At 42.6% G+C, this 26784-nt stretch overlaps 2 protein-coding genes across 3 annotated transcripts; one reads left to right on the top strand and one right to left on the bottom strand.

Moving 5' to 3' along the window:
• Positions 1-1537: 1537 nt before the first annotated feature.
• LOC123159058 (protein TRACHEARY ELEMENT DIFFERENTIATION-RELATED 7A) lies at positions 1538-2923 on the top strand. Its single transcript, XM_044576857.1, has one exon. It carries the CDS (start codon positions 1636-1638, stop codon positions 2641-2643), a length of 1008 nt encoding a protein of 335 aa, XP_044432792.1. The 5' UTR covers positions 1538-1635; the 3' UTR covers positions 2644-2923.
• A 188-nt stretch (positions 2924-3111) lies between these two features.
• On the bottom strand, positions 3112-8115 carry LOC123159059 (chromatin assembly factor 1 subunit FAS2 homolog). Of its 2 annotated transcripts, none has more exons than XM_044576859.1 (13): positions 7863-8115; positions 7588-7699; positions 7372-7398; positions 6558-6630; positions 6363-6466; positions 6063-6277; positions 5888-5987; positions 5727-5793; positions 5200-5288; positions 4970-5108; positions 4753-4853; positions 4150-4311; positions 3112-3547 (listed from the first exon to the last, which is right to left on the bottom strand). In XM_044576859.1, exons 1-13 carry the CDS (start codon positions 7974-7976, stop codon positions 3351-3353), a joined length of 1500 nt encoding a protein of 499 aa, XP_044432794.1. In that variant the 5' UTR covers positions 7977-8115; the 3' UTR covers positions 3112-3350. The 2 variants fall into 2 exon arrangements, with proteins under 2 accessions (XP_044432794.1, XP_044432793.1); XM_044576858.1 differs by having other exon boundaries at positions 4970-5105; positions 7863-8112.
• Positions 8116-26784: the final 18669 nt, after the last annotated feature.

The following is a 26784-nucleotide window of genomic DNA, read 5'->3' on the forward strand; positions in this document are numbered from 1 at the left end:
GTTTGTGGCTGCCTCTTCTGAACCTTTGCCTGGAGTCTCATCCCCGGAGGTTGCTGAAGCTCTTGCTTTTCGATGCGCTGCTAGGCTGGCCCGGGAGAAGCACTTTCCTAATGTGGTGTTTCACTCTGACTGCCTCTCTTTGGTTCAACGCCTTAATTCCTCAGTCTGTGACAGATCTTTGGTGGGTTCCATTGTTGCTGAGATCAAGACGGAGTGTGCTGCTCTGGCTTTGTTTTCTTTCAAGCATGTTCGTCGGCACTGTAATGTTGTAGCTCATGTGTTAGCTAAGTCTAGTTTGAACTCTGTGAGTCCTTGTGTTTTCCTTTCTACTCCGGATTGTATCCGGGAGACTTTGTGTAATTTGGTTGCTTAATTAATGAAGGCCGACGTTCTCTCAAAAAAAAACCCTGGATTTTGCATGCCCCTGGATTCAGGTCGTTTCGTTTGTCTGATCAATTTTTGCCCCTTTTATTGTTCGACTAACTACTTTTTTTCTTCTGCCTCTGCATTATATTACTGCAAGAGATCATGAAACAGGCCAACTCATCGTGATATAGTTCAGCAACTTTACTGAGGATATGTAGAGTAGAAATGCGGGAGAAAAATGTCAAAGAAATAAAATCTGAGTACATGCCCTGCCCTGAGATTCCATTTCTCAAGTAAACTTCAGCAAAACGATTTCAGAAACAATTGTCGTGTCAGTTAAACAAACTTCATCCAAACATCAGCGTCACAGTTTCAGCTCGGCATTCATCTATCAGAAATAGGAGCTCATTGGGGGTGTAGCAAGGGTGCTCGCTGGTCACTTCCTTTCCGAAATCACACGTTTTGTAACGGATCTGTTTTAGATCGGGGAAGACTTGTCCCGGCCTCAACATGTGAACATACACACGGCCAGAGTCGCTTTGTAACTGATATAGATAGGTGAGGAATCGTGCATGAAATCCTGGAGGGCATAGTGCCACTCGTGGTCTTTCGGAAGATGGCCTTGCAACACACTCAAGTATCTGATATGCGGTTTTCGCATGCTTACAAGCTATATCTTGTCAGTAGCAGGAGATGATGTTAGGCTGATGGGATGTCATAAACGCAGAACGTCTGGACCTGGACGGTAATCGAATGATCTACGGTTTGGCCACTTGGCCGAAATAATCACAAGAGCTTCAATCAAGCAATACACCCGTCTTTCTTTATTTCTTTTTTGTCATTTGAAAACAAGATGATGATCTATATGCTACGCTAATTCGGAATAAAGCCGTGAATGATAGATACACATATCGGCGTGTAGTGTGGCTGTGTAGGTAGGATTTCATTAGGATCTACGAATGAGGACCAAAGTGGCAAAAAAGAGAGAGAAGAAGGGCCGCCGGCCAGCTACATGGGCTTCGATGCCAAGGAACGGATTGTTTAGAAGCAACGTACCCCAGCTCAAGCCGTAGCATTGCAGCCAAGTCACTCAAATCTTCAAACCACATCACACTCCTCGTCTCTTTCCCTCCCACAACACACGCACATATATAACCACATGCATGCTCATGCTCACCACCACAACTCACTGCACCATCTCCTCTCACTACACCTACAGCAGCAGCAGCATTGTCCCAGAGCGAGCATCATCAACTAGCTCATCCGGCAATGGCTTTCAACCCAAACCCTCCAGGCCTCGGCTTCCCCTTCCCCTTCTTCCCTCCACCCAACACCTACGCTCCTCCAAACCCTTTCGGTCCAAGGCCGCCACCAAGCCCTTTCGGTCCAAGGCCACCGCCACGCCCTCAAGCACCACCACCTCCACGACAGCCTGCGCCACCCGTTCAACCCCCGCCGCGCCCTCAAGCCCCACCACCACCACGGCAGCCTGCGCCACCCATTCGACCCCCGCCGCCTCCACGCCGTGCTCCCCCACCACCAACCCAGCCTCCTCCTCCGCGCCGTGCTCCACCTCCGCCAACTCAGCCCCCACCTCCGCCCCGGCGTGCGCCACCACCACCTCCGCCGCGCCGTGCTCCACCTCCACCCTCACCACCGCCACCTCGCCGTGCTCCACCCCCACCATCACCGCCCATTCGCCCACCTCCACCACGCCCACTAGCCCCACCTCCGCCACATATCAGCCCGCCAACACCTCCACCTAGCCCTCCACACCACATGGTCATCATCGTGGTGTTCGTCTCCCTAGGCGGGCTCCTCCTGCTTGCATGCCTAGCTGCCTTCTGCTTGCACAAGAAAAAGAAGAGGAAGACAGAAAGGAAGGCAGAGGTATTGAACTTCAGCGACCATGTCCATGTCCACAAATCGGCCATGTCGGGCCCTGGGGGATCCAAGGCCGTCAGGCTGACAGTTGACGAGGACGTCAAGTTCCAAGAGGCGGTTAAGGAATCAGAGGCCGTCGGCAAAGAGTCAGGCACAGCCACAGCAGGAAACCACAGCGCCTGGATGTGGAACAAGAAACAGAAGAGCAAAGCAAAGCAGGATTCAGAGGTCATCAACGTCACCGGACACATCCATGTTGATGAGAAGATCGAGTCAGGGCCCCACGGCGAGAAGATCGAGGTCCTTTCAGAAGATGAAGATATCAGGTTTGAAGAGGCAGACAACAAAGAAGAATCGTCTGCAAAATCAAAGGGACGCATTACCAAGTTCTAAGACGATGGCACAATCTGCCCAAGATTGCCTGTACTGATGACACTTCAGCAGCTCGAGGCAATGATCAAATCCATACCCACACTGATTTCATGCATTTATTATTTTGATAAAGACTGTATCTTCTTTCGTGTGATTGAAATAAGGGCTTTCGTGTGATTGAAATAAGGGCGTCGGAGACCCAATTTGATTGAATCAATATGCAAACTATTGCTGTCAGCAGTTACATATGAGCAATTTATGTCTATGAATGGATTTCCTTAACAAAATATCACAGAACAAACAGTGAAAAGACTAGCGAATAAGTATTACTCCCTCCGTTCGGAATTACTTGTCTCGGAAATGGATGTATCTAGAACTAAAATACATCTAGATACATCCATTTCTGCGACAAGTAATTCCGAACGGAGGGAGTACATATGAGCAATTTATGTCTATGAATGGATTTCCTTAACAAAACATCACACAACAAACAGTGAAAAGACACTTCACGAATATTACTTCTTATCAAATTGTGTTCGCAAATAGACATGATCTTTCTGCCCATAAAATTGATCCATACGTGCCACGAGCAGAGAGTGGATTTCTGGGACTACAGCAGAAGGTGAAAACAGCAGCAGGCTACATTTCTTTACAGAGTAACCTAATTTGTAGTTTCCAGTACTTGTTGTCAATACAAAGGATATCATGATTCTAACTACTTCTGCTACTTAGTTAATTGCAATAGGAGTAATTCGCTTCTTAGTAGGCTTACTCGATGCACTCTTCTGGGCTGACACTGGTGGTGGTGTCACTTCTACAGACATAGGACTGGCTTCCGTCTTGGCTTTGCTGGCACCAACATCTACGTCCATGTTGTCTGCCTTTGGCTTTGCATGTTCACAAGCCACATTTCCTTCCTTCATTCCTGAAGAGTATAGAAGAATAACCATGAAAGGGCGATCGCCACAGGGAAAGTGCGTGCAATAAGGAACAAAGATAGCCAATGTAAGCATGATGCAGATTCAGACTGAAACTCTCTATTAGACTATTAAGCACAGTTACTACCCTGTTTAGAATGATATCCATACCCTTGGTCCTTGATGCATATACAATTTTCATATGAGCGTATATACTGACACTTAACTGAAATAAATACACTGGAAGACTATTTGGTCTATTAAATGTGATTGTTATTGTTGGCATTGTGTATGGCCGACTAATGTGTGTGGTAGGAACTATTTTAACAAAATTACACATGACCAATGTCAGAACGGCTAGCGGTTGCATGTTACTCATAACTAAATGTGTTCAGAAACAAAACCATTCTTCCATGTGGTTCCTCAGTGTGTACCATGATCAGAAGGGAAATTCTGGAGCTAGAGCTGAAGGAGAACATGGCCACAAACAAAATTTCATACACTTTGACGTAAAAGTGATTGTCCAGTACTACACAAGATGTCATAATCTTAACCACTTCAGCCACATAGTTGATTGCAACACAAGTAAATTGCTTCGAAGTAGGCTTACTCAATGTGCTATTTTCGGCCAACACTGGTGGAGGTGTCACTGTACCCACAGGGCTGCCTGACTTCTTAATTTTGCAGGTACCGACATCAACTTCCATGCTATCTACAGTTGGTGGCTTAGTATTTCTGCATGTGACATTTCCCTCTGTGACGTCCTTTTTTCCTGTGAGATTTTCAGAAAATTGAACTGTTAGAAGAGCATTTTCAAGTAAATGCATGCCATGATGGACAACTGTCCATCTTACTAGCATCTAGCAGCATAAAATTATGCACATTTGTCTTAAACCATGAATCAAAGGCGGTTGCATTCATGGATTACGAGTCCAAGGACTAGTCAAGACTAGTCTATGAGTCTCAACTCCAGGGCCGACTATACTTCAGTGTCGACTAGTCTATGAGTCGGAACTTCAGTGTCGACTAGTGTCGATTAGTCACGCATAGTCTGAGTCTCAGCCTCGGAACGACTCGTCGACTGGTCGACTCGTCAACCTTTGTTGCATCACAAGGTAAGATGCACCAATCATTGGGGTTATGATAAGAAACTGTCTGCAAACCACCCTCCCCAGAAAGAGAGAAGACAGAAAAGGGAATATATAGAAAATACCTGAGAGGGCATGCGGCTGCCCTAGTTCCTCATTCTCAAACTCAATAATAGTGCAGTAACCATCTCGCGATGACAATGACAAGTACTTCGCATCAGGAGACCTGGCAGAATAAGGAAAAGATGAATTTCTAGTTCCAGTAGGAATGCCAAATAGGAATGAGTTCCTGTGTAACCAATGGAGAAGACTCTAGAAGCAAAAAACTGTTGTTGTACTCACCATGCAATATCCGTAATGGCGGCATAATGTAGACCAGCGTGTATTAGAATTGGAGCAGCACTTTCGGTGTCATAGACATAAAGAGAGTTGAAAGTAGCAACGGCAAAAACAGCTCGGTAAGGAAGCTTGAATAAACCTTCTGCAACAGTACAGAAGTAGTTCAATTTCACTGTAACAGATCAGTAACACCGTGAGAACCTCCTGGCAGGGTTGCAAGCCAATGAAGCTACCTGATTGAGAACCACGTAGGGTGAAAACAATAGGGCAAAAACGAACTGCTACTATAGCTTTACTTGCACCAGGGAGTTGTATTGCAGGCCTGCAGGGCCAAACAAATTAGTATCCTAAAGAACTACAAAACTATGTATAGTGGAATAAGTTATACGATCAAGAAATAAGAAATTAAAATTTTAGCGTGTATCCAGAAACCACACAACTATTTATAGCATTCTAAGACAACTAGGGAATCAAAGAGCTCTGAAAGGTTAGAACATTAGTTCCATCCTATAACAGAATTTTAGATGAAGCAAGTCAATCTAATTTCCAGAAGCGCCTAGGAAATTATGTACAGCCTTCTTCAACTTTACTTGTGATTGGATGTTCGTGTAATGTGAAGGAACAAATCAGTGATAGAGCTTATCTAATGCTTTATTTTTTACATTATGTTATTGTAGGTACCAGCTGAACTCGAAGAATGGAGTCATTTATTTTAAAGCTGGGATCATAGAGATGTTATTTCAAGTATTAAATGTCCTACCTTGACAAATCTCTCCTTGACAAAATATAGGCAGTGTTGATCACTTCAGATGAGTATTTGCACAGGCCTGGTTAAGATAAAAAGAGAGCAAAACTTGTTAATGGGACAGAGAATGTGGTGAAGGTAAGCTAAATTGTGTGCACATGGTAAAATAACTATACCTGCTGGCAGTACCAGAAAAGACCCATCCGGTGACCATGCCAGCCTCCGGAAGAAAGATGGTAATGTCTCATCATGAAACAAATGAGTTTTAACTGGTGGCTGCAAGATAAAGGATTATCTTACTTGTTCAATGCACATCAAAAGGATGTGGCAGTTAAAGTACATCAAACGAACCTTGGACTCGTCATGATTTTGAAGTTCTGCCTTCACTAGTGTATGCTGGCAAACAAAGTTCATCTTCTCCGTATTCTTGGATTTGCCTTGAGGCTTGTTTGCATAAATTTTACAAGTTCTGTCAGAGCTCAAAGAGGCAATATATTGACCCAGAGGATCCCATGCCACCCCCTGAACATAATGCAAATGGCCTTCCAACATCTGTTGCACCACACCTGAGAATGATGTTGCATATCAAGCATATGATACAGAAGCCAAGATGGTGCAAACATCGAATCACCTGCTTTTGCTAGGAATTACCTTTATTAGCATCCCATATTATGCAGCTGTTGTCAACTGAAGCAGAAACAAGGTATGACCCATCACTCGACCACTGCAGGTCAAGAACATCCTTGCGATGGAACCTACCATACAAACAAGGCCAAAATAATTGAGCATGCATCAAAACAAGAGTGCTGCTTCAAGGAACCATTATTTTCAGATGGTATCTCTCACAATAAGGATTTGTGTATTTTCCAAGCCTCGCCATCATCAGTGGAGTGCAATGTCCAAAGGATAATACCACCACCTGTCACAAAGGCGCAGGAATTATTCTCTCAATATAACTGTTAATCTCTAGGTGTGTGAAGCATTTCATGATCCCAATGAAATATTAGAGTGCCTTGAGTTATCAAGGTTGCAATCCTAGCACCTTGGTGCATACAGATTGTTGGAAATAACATGTTCAACAATTAAGACCTAACTATTGAGAGATGGGAGTGAAATTACAGACATGCCAGGTTAATTTGGTGATTGGCTGAACAGCATTCAGCAGCTTTCCAGTTTGGTCTTAGTTTTATAGAACTTATACCCTAACTTGTACAACCAAACATATAAATATAATTTAAAATGCCGCAGTAGAAATTTTCCTACTTTTCTCGGTCAAATTTAAACCATCAGATGTCAATTACCGAAGAAGCCAGTTTACATACCTAGGACACATAAAATTCAACCGATCAATTAGCTACAACAACGATAGCTTCAAGTAGGACGAGTTAAGTTGTACTTCTACGACAGATGCAAATGCTCAACCAAGTGGTACTGGTACACAAGTATGCCTTTGAGTAGAGCTCGTGAAAAACATGCTGACTACAGGACCAAGCAGAGTGGTGGATACTTTTCTGGCTGTTTTCTATTGTGTTGGTTATGTTGTGAATTTCAAACCCTCCGTATGGGAACAACAAATAAATTTCTTCCTTGATTGAATTGGGAGAACTGGTGCCTTCCATAACAGCGAAACAAAAAGGTGTCAGTGCAAAATTGAACATACCATCAGCACCAGACGCCAGATTTTCACCTGCATGTAACCAGTGCAAAAGATGGGGTTAATTAAGCGTATCAAACAAAAAATACATTGGGTGTTTATTTTATCTTCATTTTTTCCCAGGAAAGAAAACATAAGAAACTTCTCATATGAAATGAAAATAAGAAATAGATGCCGCCTACGCTGGCATTGAAGATATTATGAAATTACGCTACCACCTACCAGAAGGAGAGAAGCGGAGAACATTGACGGCGGAGCTGTGAGACGAGAGGCTGCTGACGTAGGAAGCGGTGGGGAGCTTCTCCTCCGACTCATCCGACGCTATCGCCCAGATCTGCAAGCCAGACGACATGAAATCGGAGGGGATAAGTCGGGGCGTGAAGTTCACGGACTATTCATGCAACCCCAGCTCGAAAATCAGCCCCAGGCCGGACCGTGGAGGCACGGCACAGTCACGAGATTCGGATCTCCTGTGCAGAGAAAAGAGAATGGCGGACCTTGATGTCGTGGTCTCCGCCGCCGGTGGCGAGGCGGCGGGATACGGGGTGGAAGTCGAGGGTGAGCACCGGCTGCAGGTCGTGCCAGTTGATCTGCACCGTGCCGCCACGCATCCTCTCCGTCGTTTTCTTCTTCGGTGGGATGGATCGAAAATCGCCTCGGAGACTAGGGTTTGGGGAAGGCGGGAAAATGGAGGGGACTGGGCGCGCGACTTCACTTCCGCTCCCTCCAAATGCAGACTCCTTTTTTTTTTTTGAGAATTCCAAATGCAGACTCCTGTGGGGAGAAGAAGAGAGAGAAGGGCAGTTGATGCTGGGCCGCTTGTGGAAGCGGCGAGTGGGCTATATTACGGCCCACTACCTGCTTCCGGTTGCCTATTTTCATCGGCTCGGTAGTATTAAGTGTTTAATTTCCTTGATTTCTAGTTTTTTTTTCCTGACTCTATAGTACTCCCTCTGTTCCATAATGTAGTGCATATAGATTTTTTGAAAATTCAAACTTCATCAAGTTTGTGGAGAAAACATTTACATCTGGAATGTCAAACATATTTCATTAGATTCATCATAAGACGTAGTTTCATATTTTATATATTTGGTATTGTAGATATGAATAGTTTTTCTCTATACACTTGGTCAAATTTTCAAAGTTGACTTCTCAAAAAAATTATACGCACCACATTATGGAACTAAAGAAGTATAGTACTGGTACTTCAAAAAAATGACAGAAAATAGTACTACTACTACTGCCATCATCAAACTCCTTTTTTTACGAGGGATATTTGTTGATAATTTACATTGATATATACTAAAATTATTGAAGAACAGTGCATAGTCCAAGTGACTCTGTGATTCACAAAATTCAAAAAGGTGGGAACGGAGATATGCATGATTATATTTCATCATATTGGAAACCGTCCTTACTGGGATTCGGAAATCCCTGCAGAAAAATAAACAAAAGACTCGGAACCACGAGAATGGGGAAAATGATGGATTGCAAAGGCCTGCCTCTTCGGTCACAAATCCACCAATACGTACTCCATCCGTTTCTAAATATTTGTCTTTCTAGAGATTTTAACAAGTGACTACATACAGAGCAAAATGAATGAATCTACACTATAAAATATGTATATATACATCTGTATGTGGTAGTCCATTTGAAATCTCTAGAAAGCCAAATATTTTGGAACGGAGGGAGTAGTATAGAACTTATAAGAAAATAAAACTGATAGCTCAGCTCCTACAAATGCAATGGGAAACAAAATTAAATCAAAGGGGTTGCATATGGCACTCAATTAATTTGTACTTTAACCACGTACATCAGTGGGACTAGTTAGTAGTAACATAAGCAGAAGTTGTTTTCTGGCGAAAATGTAATTTGTAGCTTGAGGTGATCAGATCATAAGATAATTTAGAGTAGGCAAAAAAATGGGTGGGGAGGATAGGCTAAATCTAAATATGCAACACCTGATAGATGTGCTCTTGCGTTAGTGGTACCTTTTGCTTACAACAAGTGGATTATTGGATAAGGAGCTAGCTGTTTATGGTGGCATAGATACAGAGACAACAAATGTCATATCTATCAGTAATGGCCACTACTGAATTAAGTTGATGATTATCAACCAAATCTTGGCACACTATATAGGTAATGGTTGCGTAATATGGAACCATAAAATGTACAAAAGAAAGCAAAAGGTGATTATAAAGAGTAAAAAATACCGATAAAAGGAAAATAAGTGGGGAACCTAGCTAGCTAAAATGCACCCAGATTCCTAGGCCATCTGGAAAAGAAAAGAGCACTATCAAATCAAAATTTTACAGATAGAAATTAAATTAGGTAGTAGGTAAGTAGGTATGCAGACTTGCGCTATGAATGTGTCAGATTGACAGAATTAGGAGATAAAAAATAGCGAAAAGTGCTTGACGGCATTGGTGTCTTGGTGAAAAAGTCCCACCGCAGACTTGTTACAACTGTTCCGATGGCCGACACCGTTTTATGTATGTACGAGCAGTCCGCGTCTAAGAAATGCGATTAACGAGCCACGTTCCAAAACAATCACAAACACTTCTTCAGGGCAGTTTTTTAATTGATTAATATATATGTAGAGTACCCACACTTGTCACTTACTATATATCCATTTATGATTACACCATACTACCGTCACAATTTAGCCGAGGTTAGGGGTGAGGTTCCTCAAATCAGCTCAAGAGTTCAACGGTTACCATTGCGGCTCTGGGATAATGGTTCTTAGGTCACGTGCATGAAGACTTATCGTCTGTATCGACAAGATCATACCGGCCCTGGTACAAGAGCGGTGACAGCGACGCGTCGGTGGCTCGTTCTGACGTCATAAGTAACTGTTCGGCGATATAGGGACCTTGATGTAGTTTTTATTATGTTTGGGGAATTTTGTACTTTTATAGAACCTTTATAATAGATTTGTATCATTTTTGTAAAGAAAACAGAATAAAAGTGTACGTATAATTTTGTACTATAACAATATGTTCAAAAAAGACCACAGAAATCAACAAAAATGCCCCACTAGGTAAGGGGGATTCCATCCTTGTTGAAGCAACGAATATTATCTCCACGAGCCATCTTCAGTTAATATGAGTACTCTCACATCCTCCTATCTTGAGCACGGCCACGACCATCGGGTGGCTGCGCAAGCGACACGGAATTGTCCGCTACCACTCCACACCAACGAGAATCGACTTGCAACATCCACAACGACACTGGGGCCGCTGCCCCGATGTGCTCCATATCATGTAACTTGCCGAGGAACATTCTCCCGTAATCTACATGATCTTGGCATCCTCGGTGGGAGGTTGAAAGTGCAACTAATCCCCGGATGGTTTTGGTAATTCATAAGAACATATAGCTCATTGGACTAATATCCATTCAAGTTAAATATTTCAGAAAGTTCAATAATTGGCATGGCATGGACTAGAGATGTGGACCTCTCAAAATGCTAAGGACAAAGATTGGCAAAAGCTCAAGACTCTTCATTTTTCACTTTAGTGATCCAAGATCACATTGAGTCCATAGGAAAGTCAATATATTAAAAGGGGATGAGGTGTTGCTTAATGGTCTACTTGCTCAAAATGCTTAGTGATACTGCTCCAAAACCCTCATCCATTTTCTCATTTCCACATATGTCAAAAACTCAAAGTCAAACTCGGCCCCACCGATTTGATCTATCCGGCGCTACCGAGTTTAGTTGACCTAACCACTGCCAGAAACCTTGGACAATTCGGTCTCACGATACGGATCTCGGTCTCACCGAGATGGCCTTGCAAACTCTCTATTGCATGTTGTAATTATTTCGGTCTCACCGAAATGTGCAATCGGTCCCACCGAGTTTGCCTGACCAACTCTCTGTTTGTTTTTGCTGAAATCAGTGTCACCAAGTTCATGCAATCGGTCTCACTGAGATGAGGTTTTGCCCTAGCCCTAGCACATCGGTCCCAACCGAGTTGATCATGTTGGTCCCGCCGAAATTCCTAACGTTCACATTTTGAACTGAATCGGTCTCACCGAGTTCTTCTATTCGGTCTGACCGAGTTGGGTCAAATGTGTGTAACGGTTGGATTTTGTGTGGAGGCTATATATACCCCTCCACCCCCATATCCATATGTGAGAGAGCCATCCGAACGTGTCTACACTTCCACTACTCATTTTTTGAGAGAGAACCACCTACTCATGTGTTGAGACCAACACATCTCAATTCAACCACAAGAATCTTGATCTCTAGCCTTCTCCCAAATTGCTTTCCACTCGAATCATCTTTCCACCATAGCCAAATCTTTGAGAGAGAGTTGAGTGTTGGGGAGACTATCATTTGAAGCACAAGAGCAAGAAGCTCATCATCAACACACCATCTATTACGTTTTGGAGAGTGGTGTCTCCTAGATTGGTTAGGTGTCACTTGGGAGCCTCTGTCAAGATTGTGGAGTTGAACCAAGGAGCTTGTAAGGTCAAGGAGATCGTCTACTTCATGAAGATCTACCCGAGTGAGGCAAGTCCTTCGTGGGCGATGGCCATGGTGCGATAGACAAGGTTGCTTCTTCGTGGACCCTTCGTGGGTGGAGCCCTTCGTGGACTCGCGCAATCGTTGCCCTTCGCGGGTTGAAGTCTCCATCAACATGGACATGTGATAGCACCACCTATCGAAACCACGGCAAAAATCTCTGTGTCTACATTGCGTTTGCCTTCTCCAAACCCTTCCCTTTACCTTCATATGCAATGTTTTACTTTCCACTGCCACACTCTTAGAATTGCATGTGTAGGTTGATTGCTTGACTTGTGCTAAGTTGCTAACATCTGCCAAGACTTAAAATTGGGAAAAGGTTAGGTTTTTATTTGGTCAAGTAGTCTAATCGCCCCCTCTAGACCTACTTCCGATCCTACAAGTGGTATCAGAGTTGGTCTCCATTTGCCTTGATTTCCGTAGCTTTGGTGATCATAGCCTTGGTTTCACAACCTAGGAGAGTATGGCGTCTAGCGAGGGAAATTACCACCGCGGAGGTCCTTTCTTTGATGGTACTAATTTTGCTAGTTAGAAGCATAAGATGAAACTGCATATTCTTGGACTTAACCCCGTCGTTTGGGCTATTTTGTGTATTGGCTTGCAAGGTGAATACTTCGAGGATGGAAGACAACCAGATCGTGAAGCATCCACAGAAGAATTGAAGATGTTGCAATACAATGCTCAAGCTTGCAATATTCTCTTCAACAGACTGTGCCCAGAAAAATTCAACAAAATCAGCCCCATTGAGAATGCAAAGGAAATTTGGGATACTTTGGTTGATATGTGCGAAGGTACCGAGTACGTCAAGGAATCCAAATTGGATGTGCTTCAAAGTCAACTTGACAAGTTCAGAATTAAGGATGGTGAAGGAGTCGCTGAGATGTACTATAGGCTTGCTCTCATCACACATGAGATTGCCGGTTTAGGAAGCAAAGAGATGACCGACAAAATCATCATCAAGAAGATCCTAAGAGCCTTGGATGGAAAACATGATACCGTGTGCATCTTGATCCAAATGATGCCCAATTACAAAGATCTCAAGCCAATGGAAGTCATTGGTAGAATTGTTGCTCATGAGATGTCACTCAAGGATAAGGAAGAGCTCCACAACAAGTCAAGTGGTGCTTACAAAGCCTCATGTGATGCTCCTACAACATGAAGTGAGAAACAAGTCTTCAATGAAGAACTGAGCTTAATGGTGAAGAACTTCAACAAGTTCTACAAGAGTAGAAGCAAAGAGAGAAGTTCCAAGTCAAGGTCCTACAATGACGAAAGATCTTCTAGTCGTGATCGCAATTGCTACAATTGTGGAAGACCCAAACACTACTCCAATGAGTGTACGGCTCCCTACAAGAGAAGAGAAAATTCACCTACAAGGAGAAGTAAAAGAGATGAATCACCACCAAGAGAGAGAAGGAGTAGATATGATCGTTATGAACGAAGACCCTCTCGTAGAAGAAAGGATTCAGAAAGGAAGGGCAAGTCATCAAAGAGCTATACAAGACGAAGACATCAAGCTCATGTTGGTGAATGGGTATCCGGTTTCGACTCTGACAACTACTCCGAGAGAAGTTATCACTCTGACTCCGAATATACTCAAGATGAAGGTGTTTCCGGTCTTGCACTTGTGTCATCCAACTCCTATGACATATTTGACTCACCAAATGAAGGAATTGGAAGATGCTTCATGACTAAAGGACCTAAGGTATCACACCTCGAGTATGTTGATTTCAATAGTGATGAAGATGATTTGCTAGGTGATGATGATTTACTTGTTAACAACACTAGTGATGAAAACTATGATGAAATTGATATTAATCATTCTAATCAAGATGAAACGAATGACAATGATAATAAGGAGATTGAGCGACTAACTAAAGAACTAAACACTCTTAAGTTAGCTCATGAAACTACTTTAGAGGATCATCGTGAGCTTTTCAAGACTCACGAGAAGCTACGCTTTGAGAAGCTTAATTTAGAGCAAGAACATGGGTTCTTAAAAGCAATCAATGATGACCTTCGTAAGAAAAGCTCTTCTTACATTGCCAAGCGGTTACTCTTGTGTACTTACATGCCACAAGTAAAATCTAGCAACAAGAGCAAAAAAGATTATTCTTCTAGTAGTAACAATAACCATGTTAAATCCAATATTGTTGCTTCTAGCACTGGTACGCGTTGGTGCTATACAAACGGTTTTTAACCCCTTTCCACGACGGCATTTGGAACCGTCGCCAAGTGAGTGTGGGCGATAGGGGGGGTCCTTCCATACGACCCAGAAACCGTCGGGGATAGGCCCTCCTGGCACACAAGCTGGGGCAAAATGAGCTCGTGTGCGATCGGGTGAGGCATGGAAACCTAATCGTTTCCGTTTGTATGTACATCCCACACGGTGAATCCCAGAAAAACATTTCTGTTCTTATGTATATCACACACAGTCAATCCCAGGAATACGTTTCTGTTCTTATGTACATCCCACATAGTCAATCCAGGGAAAGCGTTTCCGTTCGTATGTATATCACACAGTCAATCCAAGGAATACGTTTTCGTTCTTATGTACATCCCACACTGTTAATCCAAGCAAAACGTTTCCGTTCGTATGTACATCCTACACAGTTTTATGTATAGGCTCATGTGTGAAAGGTGTAACTATCACAGACGCTTTGCCTTGGTTAACCGTTTGGTTTTATCAACTACATCACACACGATTTGATGGAGAAAATTGTGTGGCATTGGGCTATCCATCACAAGCGCTTTTACTGTCAGAACATTTGCAAAGTTCCATGACCCATTTAGCAGGTTTATTAGTTTACAATTAATAATTCCAGTATTATGCAAATTCACATTTCATATCGAACAACTGTTTGCCAATTTCATATCAGGCACATAAATATATTTTAACATCATAGCATGACAGCTACCTGAAAACAACATATAGCTAGTTCAACTTCATAAGAACAATATTAGAACAATATATACATTTCCCTAATCGAGATCATCCAGGAACGTCTTATCCACCTCTGCTTTCAGTTCAGTAAGAATCTGTTTTGCACTATCCAACTGGGAAAGTGCCTCCTCCTTTGCCAACACCATCTTACCAAAGTCTGATTTAAAAAATCTGAGCTCATTCTCCACCTTCCTCTTTTTATCCCGCATCTTCAAATATTTTTAGCATCAACAACACTTTCTCTAAGCCTACCTTTGTTCTCTTCCTGATACATGCTCCAGAGCTTTGCTAGGCACATCTTCAAAGACTGTGGCCACTCTTGATCAACTCACTTCAAGTAAGAACACTTCCATTCATCCTATAATATTTAAAACTAGATTGGTGACAATTGTAGGGGAAATGGGTTTATAGAAACATAGAAAATCACCAATACTTATTTTAAAAAACTGAAGAAACAGGTTAATTATGGCATATCTTCTCAAAAAGATCAATGTGCAAATGAATTAATTGCTACTGAGACAACAACCAAATTCTGAAACATCAGAAGCTATAATTAAATACAACAATGCTACAAGTTCTTACTCATGTACTATAAATAACAAATTGAACATTTTACGAGGAAGGTAAATATAACTGCAACAACATAGCAACAGTTTTTGGATGATAACAAATTGATACTAACAGGTGTATACACACACAAATTTAGTAACAAAGAACTAATAGCACTAAGGTCGTCCACTATGTATGCCAAAATCGGTGTAAAGACAATTGTTGCTACATCTCGCACCGGTGCCCTGCACTGGTGAGCCGATGCAGCGGAAAAAAATTAGGGACCTGGACTCCGGAGCACCTAGTTGCTCCGATGCCCAGTTCCTTCGTGCCATAAAGATTTAGTATTTTATTGCTTGGCTGCTCAGATGTGTGGACCAAAGTTGGCTGCACAAACTGCTGAAGCGGTGCCAAATAATTTTCTAATGTCACCGTTGATGAGATGGCAATATTTTTAGATACTAGGTACAAACTGTGACACTGTCTTAGGTGCGTTTGGTTGAAGGTGTGGTATGAATGGGTTGGGACCATGACAGTGTCTGAATCACATCTAACAAATGATTTGTAACAACGAAAGAGGGTCTCACCTTCTCTGCACATGCCAAAAACTTCCTCCCGCTGTCCACAGATTCAAACGCAACTAGCTTCACGCATGGAGATTGATGGTGACAACGAGCAGACAGATCTTCAGCCACCCCGCTCCATTCATTGCAACTGATGGTCCTAGGGAGCTACAAGAGGAAGAAATGACTCAAATCGACCGCCGGGTTAAAATCCTTCATTCCAAGTCATAGCCCGAGAGAGAGAAGAGAGGCATACTTGGGTGGTGAAGGAGTCGGAGGAGGAGGAGGAACCGCTAGAGAGGTCATTGAAGAAGACCATGGTGACCCCGATGGTAGGATGCGAGACAGCGAGAGCGAGGAAGCAGCCATAACTTAGGAAGGAAGGAAGGAGGAAACAGGGGAAATGTGACTTGTGGTCGGGGAGAAAAGGGGGTGGAGAAGGGGGAGGGGCGGGGGTAGATATTTTGGCGGAAGGCCAAAATTTTGGAAATGTGGAGGGAAACTTTGCGCATGGTGCCGCCGGACACCATTCACTTTGAATGATTGTGTGGATCGCAAATGATTCTTCTACTTTACACGCATGGGATGAGTATGATAATTCAAATTTTGGTGGAAATTTCCCCGATAACATCATTGCACAATTTAACATTGTTTGCTAATTTGGGCACACAAAATAGAGTACAACACACAGACCACACGTACTGAATCGAGCAATTTTATTAATTAAACAGAGCCGATTGACCTAAACATTGCTCTAACAAAATACCAACATTAAAAGCAAAGCCTAAGTACGCATAATTTTAACAAATCTGCCACCGCGCCGGCCTATGCATCGCCGGTGTGAGATCAGACGTCGATGACTTGTCCTGGCAAAATGCCGCCGTTGGTGGAATCCGCATCCCCTGTGATGCCTGGATAATTAAGCTACAGTAACTTCTGCTAATGATGCCACGTCACCACAATTACTGTTGTCGATCTCGCGATGATTCAATCCCGTTCGAAATCAAAACTCAAAATCAAATCAAATGGTAAAAGTTTTTCAAACTTTAAAAAGAAAATGTTCTAGAGGTGCCAAATAATTCTTAGGTAATTATGTTGGAGAATCCACATTCTCATAAAATATTTAAATGCACTAAAGTGATTTAAACAGTATCAAAAACACTTGTTTAATTGCCTTTGGTATTTCGTAAAATACTAAAATATTTTATTTCGGGGTAAAACTTTTTATGCAGTAGGTTGTCCTGAAACATTATTTTAGGAGCTATTGCCTTATTTTACAAAACAAAAAAAACTTAAAAGTAAAATAAAAACTAGAGAAAAGAAATATAAAGAAAAAGGAAAAAAGAACTAAAACTAAAACAAACAAAAGAACAAGAAAAACAACGGCCCCCGCCCCCCTCGACTTGGCCTTGGCCCAGTTGGCCGTGTGGCCGAGTGGCCTGTCGGCCCATCCCCCTCGCGCCCCTGGCCTACTAGCCCCCCCCCCCATCGGGAAACCCTAACTCCCGATCGCACACATCCCCCACTCCCCACGTCGCTCTCCCCCCTCTCGATCCGATCTGGATCGAGGGAGCGTTCCCGAGCCCCCTTCGACACCAACCGCCGCCGCCTGGAGGTCCAGTCGCCAGAGCCACCCTCCCGAAGCCTCTCCGCCTCGACTACCTCGTCTCCCCATCGCTCGGTCGTCTCCGTCTTCCTCCTCAACCCCTGCTGCCCGAACCCCTACACCACCCTGTGAGGCCCCCCTTCCTTCTTTCCCAGCGGTCACCGCAGCTCACGCGCGCGCATGCCTGCGCTTGCGTGGCCTCGCCTTGCTGCTACGCCCCCTGCCCGTTCTCTGCCGCGGCCGACCGTGACCGACAGCGCGCGCTCACGCCCACACCCCCTACTGTCGCTCCCGCTCGTGCATCTGCCCGCTAATGTGCTCACCGGTGCGGCCGCTCAGCTCCACTCATTCCCTGGCCGCGGCTCCCCGAAGTCGCCCGCGCCTTCGCGCGCCGCTCTGCCTGGCTGCCTGCAGCGCCATCGCTCCCAGTACTCCCTGACTTGCACCGGGCCGCACCGGCCTCTACTACCGCGCGCTGGCGCCCCCGCGAGGCCACGACCTCGCCTAGTGCACCCCGGCTCCGCCTTCTGCCGTCGTCACCGGCCGTCGCTGACTTCGGTCGCCTGCACATCGGCGCCCTGCCGCGCCCCTGCATTCGAGCGACACCTACGCCCTGTGCCCAGCGCCCGCATGCCCGCTAACCCCTCTAGGCCACTGCCTAACGGGGCCGAGCCCCTGGAACGTTTTAATAAAAAAAGAATAAGAAAATAAAAATAAATAAAAACATTAGTTAATTAATTAATTAAGTAATTAATTAATTAACTTAATTAATCCTGATTAGATTAACCTAATCACTAATTAAACTAATTAATATGTTTTAGTTAATCTCAGTCAATGATAGTGGGACCTGCATGTCAGTTTGACTAAGTCAACTGACTGGCTGACCGATGACATCACGCTGACCTCATGCTGACATCATAACGGCATTTTCTAAATTAAATTAATTCTGTTAATTCTAAAAATGAATTAAAACTTTGAAAATTAATATTAAATAATCTATAACTCGGATGGAAAAACTTTGTACATGAAAGTTGCTCAGAACGACGAGACAAATCCAGATATGCAGCCCGTTCGTCCGCCACACATCCCTAGCATAGAAAACATGCAACTTTCCCCCTCTGGTCCACCTGTCCGAAAACGCGAAACACCGGGGATACTTTCCCGGATGTTTCCCCCTTTCGCCAGTATCACCTACTACCGCGTTAGGGCACACCTAACACAGCTCATTGTCATGTCATGCATCGCCATGCTTATGTTTGCATTGTATTTACTGTTTCTTCCCCCTCTTCTCTCCAGTAGACTACGAGACCGACGCTGCTGCTGCCCAGTTCGACTATGGAGTTGACGACCCCTCCTTCCTGCCAGAGCAACCAGGCAAGCCCCCCCATTGATCACCAGATATCGCCTATTCTTCTCTCTACTGCTTGCATTAGAGTAGTGTAGCATGTTACTGTTCGGTTACTCCTATTCTGTTGGATAGCCTGTCATTGTTGCTACATTCATTGATACCTTACCCGCAATCCTAAATGCCTAGTATAGGATGCTAGTTTAACATCATTGGCCCTACATTCTTGTTGGTCTGCCTTGCTATACTATTGGGCCGTGATCACTCAGGAGGTGATCACGGTATATACTATACATATATACATAATATACAGAATGTAACTAAAGTCGGGTTGGCTCGTTGAGTACCCGCAAGTGATTCGGATGTGGGGGCTGGAAGGACAGGTGGCTCCATCCCAGTAGAGGTGGGCCTGGGTTCCTGACAGCCCCCGACTGTTACTTTGAGGCGGAGCGACAGGGCAGGTTGAGACCACCTAGGCGAGAGGTGGGCTTGGCCCTGGTCGGCGTCCGCGGTTTCTTCAAAATAACACGCTTAACGAGATCTTGGTATTTGATCTGAGTCTGGCCACTGACCTATACGCACTAACCAACTACGCGGGAAAGATATGGGCACTCGACGTCGTGGTATCAACCGAAGCCTTCTTGACATCAGCGACTGAGCGGTGCGCGCCGGATTGGACTGGAACGCCTGCTCTTGTATTAGGGAGGCTAGGTCTGCTTCCGGCCGCTCTCGCAATGTGCAGGTGTGCAATGGGCGATGGGCCTAGACCCCTGCGCGATAGGAGTTAGACCGGAGTGCTGACCTCTCTGTTGTGCCTAGGTGGGGCTGCGACGTGTTGATCTTTCGAGGCCGAGCATGACCCAGGAAAGTGTGTCCGGCCAAATGGGTTCGAGCGTGTTAGGTTATGTGGTGCACCCCTGCAGGGAAGTTTATCTATTAGAATAGTCGTGTCCCTCGATAAAAGGACGACCCAGAATTGTACCTTGACCTTATGACAACTAGAACCGGATACTTAATAAAACACACCCAGAAAAGTTCCAGAGACAACCCGGTGGTTGCTTTCCCACAGGGCGACGAGGGGAGGATTGCCGGGTAGGATTATGCTATGTGATGCTACTTGGAGGACTTCAATCTACTCTCTTCTACATGCTGCAAGACGGAGGCTGCCAGAAGCATAGTCTTCGATAGGACTGATACGTCTCCAACGTATCTATAATTTTTGATTGCTCCATGCTACTTTATCTATTGTTTTGGACTATATTGGGCTTTATTTTCCACTTTTATATTATTTTTGGGACTAACCTATTATCCGAATGCCCATCCCAGAATTGCTGTTTTTTGCCTATTTCAGTGTTTCGAAGAAACGGAATATCAAACGGAGTCCAAACGGAATGAAACCTTCGGGAATGTGATTTTCTCACCGAACGTGATCCAGGAGACTTGGACCCTACTCCAAGAAGTGCCAGAGGTGGTCACGAGGGTGGAGGGCGCCCCCTGGGTACGCCCCCTGCCTCATGGACCCCCTATTGCTCCACCGACGTACTCCTTCCTCCTATATATATACCTACGTACCCCCGTTAGATCAAATACGGAGCCAAAAACCTAATTCCACCGCCGTAACCTTCTGTATCCACGAGATCCCATCTTGGGGCCTGTTCCGGAGCTCCGCCGGAGGGGGCATCTACCACGGAGGGCTTCTACATCAACACCATAGCCTCTCCGATGAAGTGTGAGTAGTTTACTTCAGACCTTCGGGTCCATAGCTAGTAGCTAGATGGCTTCTTCTCTCCTTTTGGATCTCAATACAATGTTCTCCCCCTCTCTTGTGGAGATCTATTCGATGTAATCTTCTTTTTGCGGTGTGTTTGTTGAGACCGATGCATTGTGGGTTTATGATCCAGTATTATCTATGGAAAATATTTGAATCTTCTCTGAATTCTTTTATGTATGATTGAGTTATCTTTGCAAGTCTCTTCGAATTATCCTTTTTGGTTTGGCCAACTAGATTGGTAGTTCTTGCAATGGGAGAAGTGCTTAGCTTTGGGTTCAATCTTGCGGTGTCCTTAACCAGTGACAGAAAGGGTTGCAAGGCACGTATTGTATTGTTGCCATCGAGGATAACAAGATGGGGTTTTATCATATTGCATGAATTTATCCCTCTACATCATGTCATCTTGCTTAAGGCGTTACTCTGTTTTTAACTTAATACTCTAGATGCATGCTGGATAGCGGTCGATGAGTGGAGTAATAGTAGTAGATGCAGAATCGTTTCGATCTACTTGTCTCGGACGTGATGCCTATATACATGATCATTACCTAGATATGCTCATAACTATGCTCAATTCTGTCAATTGCTCAACAGTAATTTGTTCACCCACCGTAGAATATCTATGCTCTCGAGAGAAGCCACTAGTGAAACCTATGCCCCCGGGTCTATTCTCATCATATCAGTCTCTATCACTTTATTTACTTGCTTTGTTTTTACTTTGCCTTTTACTTTTCACTTTGCATCTATCTATCAAAAATACCAAAAAAATTATTTATCATCTCTATCAGAGCTCACTCTCGTAAGTGACCATGAAGGGATTGACAACCCCTAATCGCGTTGGTTGCGAGTAGCTATCGTTTTGTGTAGGTACGAGGGACTTGTGCCGTTGTGCGTGGTCTCCTACTGGATTGATATCTTGGTTCTCAAAAACCGAGGGAAATACTTACGCTACTTTACTACATCATCCTCTCCTCTTCAGGGAAATCCAACGCAGTGCTCAAGAGGTAGCAAGAAGAATGTTTGGCGCCGTTGCCGGGGAGGTTCACGCAAGCAAGTCAACCATACCAAGTACCCGTCACAATCCCTATCTCTCGCATTACATTAGTTGCCTCTCGTTTTCCTCTCCCCCACTTCATCCTTGCCGTTTTATTTGCCCTCTCTTTCCCAATCTCCTCCTCTCTTTCCCGTTTGCCTTTTTCCCATTGTCTTTCTGTTTGCTTGTGTGTTGGATTACTTGTTGCCATGGCACAAGATATTACCAAATTGTGTGACTTCTCGAATACCAATAATAATGATTTCCTTAGCACTCCGACTGCTCCTCTTAATAATGACGAGTCTTGTGAAATCAATACCGCTTTATTGAATCTTGTTATGAAAGATCAATTCGCCGGCCTTCCTAGTGAAGATGCCGCTACTCATCTAAACAATTTTGTTGATTTGTGTGATATGCAAAAGAAGAAAGATACGGATAACAATATTGTCAAATTGAAGTTATTTCCGTTTTCGCTTAGAGATCGTGCTAAAGTTTGGTTTTCATCTTTGCCTAAAAATAGTATTGATTCTTGGAACAAGTGCAAAGATGCTTTTATCTCTAAGTATTTTCCCCCCGCTAAGATTATCACTCTTAGGAACGATATCATGAATTTTAAACAACTTGATCATGAGCATGTTGCCCAATCTTGGGAAAGAATGAAATTAATGCTTCACAATTGTCCTACTCATGGTTTGAATTTATGGATGATCATACAAAAAATTTATGCCAGATTGAATTTTGCTTCTAGAAATCTTTTAGATTCGGCCGCGGGAGGCACGTTTATGGAAATTACGTTAGGTGATGCTACAAAATTGCTTGATAATATTATGGCTAATTATTCTCAATGGCACACCGAAAGATCTTCTAGTAAAAAAGTGCATGCTATAGAAGAAATTAATGTTTTGAGTAAAGATGGATGAACTTATGAAGATGTTTGCTCCTAAAAATAGTCCTCTTGATCCCAATGATATGAGTTTGTCTACCTTGCTTGAGAATAATAATGAATCTATGGATGTGAATTTTGTTGGTAGGAATAGTTTTGGAAACAACACGTATAGAGGGAATTTTAATCCTAGGCCTTACCCTAGTAATCCTTCTAATAATTATGGAAATTCCTACAACAATTCTTATGGAAATTTTAATAAGATGCCCTCTGAATTTGAGAGTAGTGTTAAAGAGTTTATGAATTCACAAAAGAATTTTAATGCTTTACTTGAAGAGAAAAATTGCTTAAAGTTAATGATTTGGCTAGGAACGTTGATAGAATTTCTCTTGAGATTGATTCTTTAAAGCTTAGATCTATTCATCCTAAGAATGATATCAATGAGTCTCTCAAAGCCATGAGAATTTCCATTGATGAGGGCAAAGAAAGAATCGCTAGGATGCGTGCTTCCAAAGATGCCTTTATTAAAGCGTGTTCTTCCAGTTCCCATGAAAATCAAGATGAAGATCTAAAAGTTATTGATGTGTCCCCCATTAAATCTTTGTTTTGCAATATGAATCTTGATGAAACTGAATATGATCTTCCTTTACCTAGAAGGCGTTCTAAGAATTCGGAGTTTCTAGATCTTGATGATGAAATTGATGAAAGTGGGATTGAAATAAATAAAAACTGAGATGTTGCTAAACCCACTATTTTGGATCTCAAGGAATTTAATTATGAAAATTGCTCTTTGATTGGTTGTATTTCCTTGTTGCAATCCATGCTAGATTCTCTTCATGCTTATAGTCAAAATAAGGCCTTTACCGAACACATTGTTGATGCCTTGATGCAATCTTATGAAGAAAAACTTGAGTTGAAAGTATCTATCCCTAGAAAACTCTATGATGAGTGGGAACCTACTATTAAAATTAAAATTAAAAATTATGAGTTTCATGCTTTGTGTGATTTGGGTGCTAGTGTCTCTACTGTTCCCAAAACTTTGTGTGATTTGCTATATTTCCGTGACTTATTTTGACTATAAGCATGAGGAGAATCTAGCACGGATTGCACGGATTCCTTTAGATGATTGCTCTCTAAACTTGCATCTTGCGGATTCCACTATTAAAAAGCCTATGGGAAGAATTAATGATGTTCTTATTGTTGCAAATAGGAATTATGTGCCCATAGATTTTATCGTTCTTGATATAGATTGTAATCCTTCATGTCTCATTATTCTTGGTAGACCTTTCCTTAGAACGATTGGTGCAATTATTGATATGAAGGAAGGGAATATTAGATTTCAATTTCCCTTAAAGAAGGGCATGGAACACTTACCTAGAAAGAAAATAAAATTGCCATATGAATCTATCATGAGAGCCACTTATGGATTGCCTACCAAAGATGGCAATACCTAGATCTATCCTTGCTTTTATGCCTAGCTAGGAGCGTTAAACGATAGCGCTTGTTGGGAGGCAACCCAATTTTATTTTGTGTTTTTTGTTTTTGCTTATGTTTAGCAATACATAATCCATCTAGCCTCTGTTTGTATGTGGTTTTATGTTTTAATTAGTGTTTGTGCCAAGTAGAACCTATAGGATAAGCTATGATGATAGTTGATTTGATTCTGCTGAAAAACAGAAACTTTGCGCTCACAAGAAAAAATTCAATAAATCACAGAAACGTGATTTTGCATTTATTATTTTTGCTGCTGATCAATAGACAAATTGTCTAGTACATTCTATTTTGGTAGAATTTTTAGAGTTCTAGAAGTTTGCGTTAGTTACAGATTTCTACAGACTGTTCTGTTTTTGACAGATTCTGTTTTACGTGTGTTGTTTGCTTATTTTGATGAATCTATGGCTAGTAAAATAGTTTATAATCCATAGAGAAGTTGGAATATAGTAGGTTTAACACCAATATAAATAAAGAATGAGTTCATTACAGTACCTTGAAGTAGTCTTTTGTTTTCTTTCACTAACAGAGCTCACGAGATTTCTGTTGAGTTTTGTGTTGTGAAGTTTTCAAGTTTTGGGTGAATTCTTTTGATGGATTATGGAACAAGGAGTGGCAAGAGCCTAAGCTTGGGGATGCCCATGGCACCCCCAAGATAATCCAAGGACACCAAAAAGTCAAAGCTTGGGGATGCCCCGGAAGGCATCCCCTCTTTCGTCTACTTCCATCGGTAATTTACTTGGAGCTATATTTTTATTCACCACATGTTATGTGTTTTGCTTGGAGCGTCTTGTATTATCTGTGTCTTTACTTGTTAGTTTACCACAATCATCCTTTCTATACACACCTTTTGAGAGAGCCATACATGATTTGGAATTTGCTAGAATACTCTATGTGCTTCACTTATATCTTTTGAGCTTGATAGTTTTGCTCATAGTGCTTCACTTATATCTTTTGAGCGTAATAATTTTTGCTCTAGTACTTCACTTAGATCTTTTAGAGCACGGTGGTGGATTTGTTTTAAAGAAACTATTGATCTCTCATGCTTCACTTAGATTATTTTGAGAGTCGTTAATAGCATGGTAATTTGCTTAATGTTAATATACTTGGTATTCAAGATATGTGAAACTTTCTTTTGAGTGTGTTGAATACTAAGATAAGTTTGATGCTAGATAATTGTTTTGAGATATGGAGGTGATATATCAAAGCAATGCTAGTTGAGGTGATTATGAATTTAAAGAATGCTTGTGATGAAGTTTGTGATTCCCGTAGCATGCACGTATGGTGAACCGCTTTGTGATGAAGTCGGAGCACAATTTTATTTATTGATTGTCTTCCTTATGAGTGGCAGTCGGGGACGAGCGATGGTCTTTTCCTACCAATCTATACCCCTAGGAGTATGCATTTAGTGCTTTGGTTTTTGATGACTTCTAAATTTTTGCAACAAGTGCATGAGTTCTTTTGATTAATGTTGAGTCCATGGATTATACGCACTCTCACCCTTCCACCATTGCTAGCCTCTCTAATACCGCACACTTTTTGCCGGTATCATACACCCACCATATACCTTCCTCAAAACAGCCACCATACCTACCTATCATGGCATTTCCATAGCCGTTCCGAGATATATTGCCATGCAACTTTCCATCGTTCCGTTCATATGACACACATTACTTTTGTCATATTGCTTTTTGCATGAACATGTAGTTGACATTGTATTTGTGGCGAAGTCACCGTTCATAATTCTTTCATACATGTCACTCTTGATTCATTGAATATCCCGGTACACCGCCGGAGGCATTCATATAGAGTCATATTTTGTTCTAGTATCGAGTTGTAATTGTTGAGTTGTAAGAAAAAATAAAAGTGTGATGATCATCATTATTAGAGCATTGTCCCAGTGAGGAAAGGATGATGGAGACTATGATTCCCCCATAAGTCGGGATGAGACTCCGGACTTTATGAAAAATAAAAGAGGCCAAAGAAGCCCAAATAAAAAAAAGGCCAAAGAAGCCCACCAAAATAATAAAAAAAAGAGAAAAAGAGAGAAGGGACAATGCTACTATCCTTTTACCACACTTGTGCTTCAAAGTAGCACCATGATCTTCATGATAGAGAGTCTCATATGTTGTCACTTTCATATACTAGTGGGAATTTTTCATTATAGAACTTGGCTTGTATATTCCAATGATGGGCTTCCTCAAAAGTGCCCTAGGTCTTCGTGAGCAAGCAAGTTGGATGCACAACCACTTAGTTTCTTTTGTTGAGCTTTCATATACTTATAGCTCTAGTGCACCCATTGCATGGCAATCCCTACTCACTCACATCAAGATCTATTGATGGGCATCTCCATAGCTCATTGATACGCCTAGTTGATGAGAGAGTATCTTCTCTTTTTTTTGTCTTCTCCACAACCACCATTCTATTCCACCTATAGTGCTATGTCCATGGCTCACGCTCATGTATTGCGTGAAAGTTGAAAAAGTTTGAGATTACTAAAGTATGAAACAATTGCTTGGCTCGTCATCGGGGCTATGCATGATTAAATACTTTGTGTGATGAAGATAGAGCATAGCCAGACTATATGATTTTGTAGGGATAACTTTCTTTAACCATGCTATTTTGAGAAGACATGATTGCTTTGCTTAGTACGCATGAAGTATTATTACTTTTATGTCAATATGAACTTTTGTCTTGAATCTTTCGGATCTG

The sequence above is a fragment of the Triticum aestivum genome, chromosome 7B, assembly GCF_018294505.1.
Source record: "Triticum aestivum cultivar Chinese Spring chromosome 7B, IWGSC CS RefSeq v2.1, whole genome shotgun sequence".
Taxonomy (NCBI): Eukaryota; Viridiplantae; Streptophyta; class Magnoliopsida; order Poales; family Poaceae; genus Triticum; species Triticum aestivum.